This window comes from Populus trichocarpa, chromosome 12 (assembly GCF_000002775.5).
Source record: "Populus trichocarpa isolate Nisqually-1 chromosome 12, P.trichocarpa_v4.1, whole genome shotgun sequence".
Lineage (NCBI taxonomy): Eukaryota > Viridiplantae > Streptophyta > Magnoliopsida > Malpighiales > Salicaceae > Populus > Populus trichocarpa.
Window position 1 is genome coordinate 2579903 of NC_037296.2, and position 9431 is coordinate 2589333.

Sequence of the window (9431 nt, forward strand, 5' to 3'; positions counted from 1 at the left end):
CTGAGGGATACTGATGGGGAGTGGGTCTTTATGGAATTCACCAAAGAAGAAGCTAGTGAAGTAGTAGGAATTGTTGATGATAATGGGACAAGTGGGTTATGAGGGATGTTTGGATTGCTGGAAAATGAAGGAAAATAATGGGGTTTTTCAAGAGGTTTCTATTAACAAGACAAATGGATAAGGACGCGTCAGCTAATTGATTGATAGCGAGTAACATCAAATCAAGAGCTGCTGCTGCTTCTTCTTGGGCTCTGTAAGGGCTTCATCTTGCCTTTTAATTAACATTCTTAAGATGATGGAATATAAAGTGCATTATCTGATATAAACATGACGGAAACAGGATCGTTCTCAGGTATCATTAGGAATTGTTTCTTGGAGGAAAAAGTATAAGGTTAGGTTTCTTAACGCCAGAGGGAGTTTGTGAGAGATGGATTAATTGAAGGTTAGTGACAACTCTATGGACTCCACTATTGCCAAAGTCAATGGAAGGTTGGAAAAATTGGCAGCTGATACTGAACCCACAATAGTCTATAGCTTTGGACGTGAGGTGGCAGCTACACATCACCTTGGCAATGTTAATTAGAATGGTATAGTTTCTTAGCAATTTTAGATAGGTTATGTATGCGTCATCATATATAAACTGACTCTTCTGACTGGTAGGATTCTGTTTTCCTTTGCGATCGAATTCGGTTGAAATATACCTGAGAACGTGGGAGGCTGCTAGCACGTGGGAGACGCCAGTGGACTTTGTTCAGACGCCTGCAACGTGGTGCTCATTGTATTTTATGTGTGGAAGTTCTTGATGTGTTTTCTGACAAATGGAAAACAAACTAATAAAGTTGTTTAATATATTCAAATTTTGAGATTAATATTAAAAAATATTATTAAATTACTTTGAATAAATCAAATCGATTGTAATTGGATTATTATTATGATGAAATTAGGATTCGAAAAACCAACATTTCAATTATGAAACCTTCTGACTGCAAATGCTTTGTAACAATCAAGATTATCCTCTAAACACTATCCACTATGGCCATGTTCTCATGCTGAAAATGTTGGGGGAATTCCGTCTTCCGATGCGCGAACCGGGGGTGTACTGATACTTGCTCAAAGGAGGGTAAAGCACACTGACACAATTTTTACGTGGTTCGGCAAAACCGCCTACATCCACGGGAGAGAGTCCATATTATTTAGAGATAGAGAAAGGATACAATAAATACATGGAGGAGAATCACTCAACTTCCTCTCACACACTCTGCTGCATATGGCAGCAGGGCTGCTGCCCATGGCAGCAGCTCCTCTTTCTCTCCTTTTCTCTTCTCTTCACGTTTTCTCACCCTCACACACTCTCTCTTGTTTGCTCTCCACAAGACATGCCTTTTTATAGGCATTTCTTAGCACCATTCTCCAGCACATGAAGGGGACAATGGTCCTGAAATCATGCCACTAATTGTGGCACTAGTGGTGCTTCCACTAAGCTTAGTGGTGGGGTATTGCCACAAATGGCAATATCCTAACAATCACCCCCTTTGCCATTTGTGGGCAATTGTCCTCTTGCTTCTTCAGCACAAGCTTGCATTCTGCAGCTCTTCCAAGCTTACCATTTTGAAAGCATCTTCAACACAACATTCCTCTTCGAGTGTATCAATCATGCTCGGTCCGGAATGATTTTTCAAGCCTTACACCAAGGCTTACAACACTCCCTCAAACGAATATTCCCAAGTGCGACGGTCATTGAGTATTTCAATGTGATCACGAGCTCACCACTCTTCCAAGAGTCTACTCATCCAGGAGTTGCGCCTGCCCTCTGTTCCACCCTAGGAACCACGCCTTACTTCTCCGTGAGTCTTTCACTCTTAGTCGTAAGAGTCCAGGTAGCTCTCCACATTTAACCATGGGGGCAGCCCATAAAGGTTGATCCATATCTGTCTTCATACTCTGAGTATTACAATGTCATTACCGAGCTCACCACCTTGATAAGAGTCAACTCGTTCCCGGAACCTGCGCATGCCCTCTGCTTCTTCATAGCAGCCGCGTCTTAATGCTCCACAAGTCACACACTTATTGTCCAAGGCAAATGTCTTCTAGCTCATTGATCTTTAGCATGGGGGCAATATCCATGAAAGTCAATCCTGCATTTGTCTCCATACTCAGCATAGCCACTTCATTGGCTATACACCTGTCCACTCATATCTAGCCATCACATTGGCTCTGGGGTTGTTCTGAATTGGGCTCATATCGTGGCCCACACACCTTCTCCTTAGGTGTCTCCGCTCGTCGTCATGCGGCGGTTTGAAATGGGGCTCCTATCGCGGCCCTCACACCTTCTCTAAAGTGTCTTCACCCGTTGTCATGGGGTGGTCTGATCTTGGGCTTATATCAAGGCCCTCACACCTTCTCTAAGGTGTCTTCGCCCGTTGTCATGGGGCGGTCGCATCCTCCTTCAGCTGAGATGCTTTAAAGTGGCTCCAAAATTCTCTACCACCATGTGCACTTATGGGAGAGATTACTGCCACTGACTACATAGAAAGAGAAAGTTACGGTATACTCCTCGCAATCCTCTACCTCGATTTCTATGTTTGGAGCTTCTGTGCCTTTCTGCTTGACAGCTCCACCTACACCAACTCTCTTTGGTGTCTTCGCCTTTCATCATAGGCGGTCGCCTTTTATCACAGGCGTTTGCACCCCCTCAATTAAGTGCCTCTGCAACAGCTCTCTTTCCATCCTTGCATGCATTAGAAAGGTCTTCGCCTGTTGTCTTCATCAAGAGCATAAGAGACTTCCTGTTGTACAAACTTTAACAGTCTCTGCTCTGAGCTTCATCTAGGAACACTTCTTCTCCTTGCACATGTTGTCTCATTACAGTACCTCGTTGGATCCTACGGGTACCTCTGCACAATCTCCGTGTGCCCTCGTGCAATTTCTGTTCTCCAGATTTTCCCCTATTCCTTGCTTATGTTTGACAGCAGCTCATCCTGTCATAACACCTGTCCAAGTCAAAATAGGTGCCACTCTTTATCTCCTTACTGTATTCCTCTTCCATTATCAGGGTCTTCATCAATTCTCCCCTCGAGAAATCACAGTCACCGAATCTAACTTCTTTGGAGAAATCACCACTTCATCAGATCCTTGATCATACGGAACCCAACTGTTTCCTTGTGCCGTCATCCTGCTAGTCTTCAACCGTTTCATTACAAACTGTTATATATACAAAAATAGTACCGTATGGATAATCCTTCCACTAAGCAAGTTCCCAGGAAAGATTGGAGGGGTCACACTGGTCCCGCTTAAAACCCAACCTCCTAGACAGAACTTCTTAGGCCATATCTATCCATCGTACTGTCTTTCCGTATATACAACCATTTGCTAGCTTTGTTGCGGCTTTCCTTTACAAGTGATCTGGAATATACTGGTTTAATACATCATTTCTCAACATCTGGCGAGACTACCAGTGCTTAGATTCGTCAAGATTGGTCTTCATCAGTTTTCACTCTTCACCTCAAATTATCCACTGGATCGGGTGTCCAGAGTGTCCCAATTTTACCTTCCCTCAAGGCAATTCAAATATCCCCACTTAGCAGTTCAACACATGTAATTGGGTAAACATGTGCACCTTCTTCTTCTTCATCTCCATCGACCACCATGATGACCTTCAGATGCCTCCTGATCGGGCAATCTCTTTTGTTAATTCACCACCACCATTTTTGGCCTCAAATATCAACGATCGGACCATACCATTGCATCCGGAACGATCAAATTAGCTGGAAACAAGTCTGAAATCATCCAAATCGCATTTCAGACGGCTAAGATTTGATCAAAACAATTCTGGCCTGATCAACGGCTCAGATTCAATCTCAGATCCGGTTGCACGTAGGATCAGCTACACTGGATCCTGTCCCAACGGCTCGGCTTGGCTCAAATTCGGCTCGGCTCAACTCGGCTCGGCGTGGCTCAGCTCGCATCTGGTGACGTGGCAGGTGGGTCCCACGTTGCTGACGTGTCTACTGACTGGACGCTGACATACATGCTGACTGTGTATGCTGGCGTCATGATGACGTCATCCTTATCCGGGTCTAGCACGTGGGTCGGGTCGTTTGGTATTCTAGTCGGGTCAGCCCATCCGGGCGAAGAAGACACGTGTGACGCGTGGCGCGCGTCTGTGCGCGTGAGGACGTTTCCGACGTCCGATTTCGACGCGGTTTTCAACAGTGGCTTCGTCTCTTCCTCCTCTACACAGTGGTATGGTCAAAACACAATTTTGACAACTTTCATTTTTGAGAAAAATCAAACACCCCTTTAAACCATGTGCTCTGATACCAATTGTTGGGGGAATTCCGTCTCCCGATGCGAGGACCGGGGGTGTACTGATACTTGCTCAAAGGAGGGTAAAGCACACTGACACAATTTTTACGTGGTTCGGCAAAACCGCCTACATCCACGGGAGAGAGTCCATATTATTTAGAGATAGAGAAAGGATACAATAAATACATGGAGGAGAATCACTCAACTTCCTCTCACACACTCTGCTGCATATGGCAGCAGGGCTGCTGCCCATGGCAGCAGCTCCTCTTTCTCTCCTTTTCTCTTCTCTTCACGTTTTCTCACCCTCACACACTCTCTCTTGTTTGCTCTCCACAAGACATGCCTTTTTATAGGCATTTCTTAGCACCATTCTCCAGCACATGAAGGGGACAATGGTCCTGAAATCATGCCACTAATTATGGCACTAGTGGTGCTTCCACTAAGCTTAGTGGTGGGGTATTGCCACAAATGGCAATATCCTAACAGAAAATATAATTGATTGGAATAGAGGCTTTAGAATTTATGGTCGGTTTAATGGTTTATCAATATGCTGCAATTGTGTATTTTTATTTTTGAATCAATTGGAGGATTGGAATCTACCAAGCAAGCTTAGTATGAACTGGTGATTCTTCCTCTGCGGAAACCTGAGCTCTTCTCAAATGGGAAACTTCTTGATCCACAAAAGTGGGTATTGTTATATGGACCTCCAGGCAACGGGAAGACCTTTCTTGCAAAAGCTGTTTTTATAATTGTGAGGATCTCTAATCTGATGAGCAAGTGGTTCGGCGATGCACAAAAGCTCGGTGAGTATAGATTGAACAATGATGATATAGAATTATTGCCTTGTTATTCTAAAACTTGTTGTACCCCGCCATTTATGTTAAGTGAAATTTAGTTTCACTCTGATAATGAAAGCAAGGTAGTACTTCGTGAACATTTTTAACTAAGATTGAACATTCCTAACTTGTTCTTATTGAAGATCTTTATTAGCAGCAAGATTTTGTTGGATCTTACTTTAAAAAAACAGGGCACTGTAGCTTGCTTATCTAATTGATCTTACTCCAATGAATGACATTGCGAAATGATCAAAATATTGGTATTTTTGTTGTTGTGTGGTATTTCTATATATCCTGCATCAGGGATATAACAAACGTATCTGAATGGCATACATTCTTGCAATTGTGAAAGTGGTTATTACTGTATTTTGCAACTGCATCTTTGTGTTGAAACCATCCTGTTGGGTTGGTTGCTATTAATGTGCAGCAACCATTAATAGACGGTCCCATCCATTGACAAATGCAGCAACTCTCAAATGTTAAAGGTTGGCAGCCACCATTGTTGAAGAAGAGCTAGAGCTAATGGCACCTTTCTTGTCTATAAATAGGCATCGAGAGAGAGCAGCAAAGTTTACAAGAGAGTGGCTGCAATGGCTGCTGTCATTGCAGCAACTGCAATTATGGGAGTTGAGTAGAGTGAAGTGATCCTCCTCTTACATGTGTGTTGCAACCCTTTCTCTATTTATTGTTGGTGGGAGAAACCACTGGTGGTGGCTTTGAAACACTCGGAGGGGATAAAACACACTGTTTTATTTCAAGAACAAAAGCTTACAATTAATTAACACAAAAGCTTAATACAATACACGCCCTCTCTCTCTCTCTCTAGTGTTTCTCTCTACTCTCTCCACACAGAATAGCATAAGCTCAGCTTGCTATTTATACACGAATTCAAAACAAGATAATTCAACCTTCAAGTGTGAAGGCGGCTGGCGGCTGTGGCGGCAAACAGCTGGTGGCTGGCGGCTGGCGGCTGGCCGGTTGGTGGCTGGGCGGTGACAGCTGGTGGCTGCCTTCCTTGACCATCTAGATGGAGTTTAATATTCAACATTTATCTCTAATAATATGAACCTCTCTTGTGAATATAGGCTTTACCGAACCACGTTAAATATTATGTCTCAATGTGCTTGGCCTTCAATGAGTAACTATTAGAACACCACCAGTCCGTGCAGGGGAAGCCAGAATCCCCAACACATCCCTCATTACATTCTTTTCTGCACCTGAATCCATGCAAGTCTTGTTGGTTTTGTGTTGACTAGAAACAAACTTAGAAGTAATCAACTAAGTTTGTGTAGTTGCTTCTTTGCTCCTATCGAAGTTTTCATAATCTGATTGCTGTTGATTCTCTTCTATGTTGTTGCGGTTGCTGCTGTTTTTAGCCTGGCTTATAAACTCCAACCTGCTTTATAATTTATTGACGAGGTTGACAGTTTTCTAGGGCAGCAAGTGCTGCATTTGTGCGGTCTTCTTATGCAGTGACTTGCATAATATCAAAAGTGTGATTTATTCATGGCCTGGCCTGGCCAGACTCAGTGATAATATCTTACAAAAAATTATTTTAATGCTTTAGAACATTGTTTGTACCCGTTGAGATTGTTTTATTACACTTTTTAATAGTCATTCATGTCTTACAAGTTACCAGAATTACTCTATTTTACTTGCAAATATTGTTGCTGTTGTGATAAGAGAGTCTGTCAGTCAAGTGTTCTTTTAAATTTACAAGAATTGTTTCAATCTGTTCATAACTCTATAACTTTCAAAATATTCCCAGAAACAGAGATGGATTTAAGTGATCAAGAATAACAAAATGGACACATAAAAAAGGACCCAAAACATAAATGATTTTATAGTTAAAGAAAGACTTTGGTGAAGAGCACAGAAATGAGATGAAGAAATTGCTGAATGGAAATGGAAGAGAAACAGAAAGAAAGAGAGAGATTGTGATTCTTTCTCAGGCACCAAGGCCATTGTCCCAGTCAGACATGCAGAGAGTTCTTGGCACATCAACTAAGACTAGGGTTACTGTAAATGGGTACAGTAGGTCAAGCTCATATTCACCTGGGTGGCCAAGGCAGTCAGATGACTATCAGGTTCAAGCCACAACTAATGAGCTCTCTAAACTATTAGTATCTCAAATCTTAAATCTTCGGTTGGATAATCAGGACCCTTGAAATATTCATCTTTTTTTTTCTTAATATAAGGGCAAGAGAAATTGTATTTTAAATTATTTTCCCTATTTTGAAATGTTCTAAGTAGAATATGTTGTTTTTAAGCGACTCAGAATTGCAGACTTGTTGTACCATAGAGCTCTTAACATGGTATTAATACACATCTTTTGTTTTGCTTTAGATATACACTTACCAATCATCAATGTTGACTGATTTTGGCTCTGTGTAAGAGTTGCGGAACATTGTTTGTACCTGTTGAGATGGGTTTGTTACACTTTTTAATAGTTATTTATGACTTCCAAGTTATCAGAATTACTCTATTTTGCTTGCAAATATTGCTGTTGTTATGAGAACTGAATCTATCAGTCAAGTGTTGTTCTTTTAAATTTATAAGAATTGTTTTAATTTGCTTGCACACTTGTAGGTTTGTAGAGCAATTTGTTCATAACTCTATAAATCTCAAAATACTCCCAGAAAGGGAGATTGATTTAAGTGATCAAGAATAAGGAAATGTTCATAACTCTATAAAACATAAATGATTTTATAGTTAACTCAAACTATTGCTTGCTTGACCTATTACATACATAGAATCTTCTTCGTAGAAGTAACACCTAATTAACCTTGAACGAAAAAAAAAGAGAGAAGAAAAAGTAAAATCCACTTGATACCTTGAATCCAATATCATGATCTGCCACTCTAGTGTTGTTTCAATGTCATATCCACTTGATATCCTAAAATACTTCAAATAAATTATATTAGGATATCATAACATAACATAAACTGTGAACATAAAATTTGAAAATTCAAATGCTCGCAAAACTTACTTGAAAATATCAATTGCATTATTTAGTTTCTTCTAGCACCATATCTGCCAACATTCTTCTTTGTTTTTTTGCTATTGAGATTCCATTTATCTTCAACCATCCTAAGAAACCATGAAGGTTTTTTTGTTCTAAACACAACGTATCCCGTAGCAACTCCAAACACAAACCCACATCCATACCCCATTGTCACAGCTTTCCATCCAAATCCTTCTCCAAACAATGTTGAATCATCTTCTTCATTAAAGCTTGATGGCGACAATGATAGTGCCTCATCATCGTAGCATTCTTTTAGGACTTGAAATCCACATAAACCCAAGTTTCCTTCAAATAAGTTTGCATTAAAGGTGTTGAATTGCTCTCCACTTGGTATGGGAAAGGTTTAGGATTGCAAGAAATGTTAAACCCTCGAGTTGATTATGTGAAAGGTTTAGGATTGCAAGAAATGTTAAACCCTCCAATTGCATTGGAATCCTTCCAGTAAGCAAATTTGAAGATAGATCTAATGATTCCAAATTGGTCAAATTTCCTAATGATGATTGGATATGACCTGTAAGAGAATTATGAGAAAGGTTGAGTTGTTGGAGTGCTTTAAGTTTTTCGATCACCTTTGGAATCTCTCCAGTGAAATTGTTATTTGACAAATCGAGTACTCTGATGGTACTTTGGATCTTCATAAACTTCGTTTTTACACCTTTCCATATCATTTCTATGGAATACACATAACTAGAGTAATTTATTGCCCCCATGTAAATCATGTTTTGATCCAAGGTCATCATTGCTTCAAGACTATTAAAATAACCTGTTGGCAACGACTCACTAAAATTATTGTCAGAGATATCAAAAATCTGTAATTTAGAGAAGGAATTATATGTAGTCGGACCTTTCACAAAACCTTGGAGTTTATTGGATTTTAGGACAAGAATTTGGAGCTTTGGAAGCGTTTCTAGAAAGTAGGGAAATGTATCCTCAATCTTATTGTTGCCAAGATCAAGAACTTCCAACAATGTGCAGCTGATGATAGACGGTGGTATTTTCCCTTCTAATTCATTTCCATTGAGGTTGAGATATTCCAAGCTATTATTCTTTGAAAATATTGAAGGGATGGTGCCTTGAAGATTGTTCATGCCTAGATGCAATACGGAGAGCATGTTGCTGAAGTTCCCCAAACATAGTGGCGTAGAACCACTCAAGCTGTTGTTGGACAAGTCCAGGAGCCGAAGGAATCTCAGCTTGCAAATAGAAGAAGAAATCTCACCTGTCAATTTACTATTGGACGCAAGAATAAGGACTTCCAAGTTCTC

General features: G+C 40.7%; 1 protein-coding gene and 1 pseudogene across 1 annotated transcript in view; one reads left to right on the forward strand and one right to left on the reverse strand.

Annotated features, from left to right (window-relative positions):
• Positions 1-7309, forward strand: part of LOC112323647 (uncharacterized) — an 87956-nt pseudogene extending 80647 nt beyond the window's left edge.
• A 1159-nt stretch (positions 7310-8468) lies between these two features.
• LOC18110849 (receptor-like protein 35) overlaps positions 8469-9431 on the reverse strand; it is a 39875-nt gene continuing 38912 nt past the window's right edge. Inside the window, exon 2 of the mRNA XM_052446052.1 lies at positions 8469-9385. Within this exon, the coding sequence (XP_052302012.1) occupies positions 8469-9278 (810 nt within the window). The 5' untranslated portion in view covers positions 9279-9385. The remainder of the gene's footprint in view (positions 9386-9431) is intronic.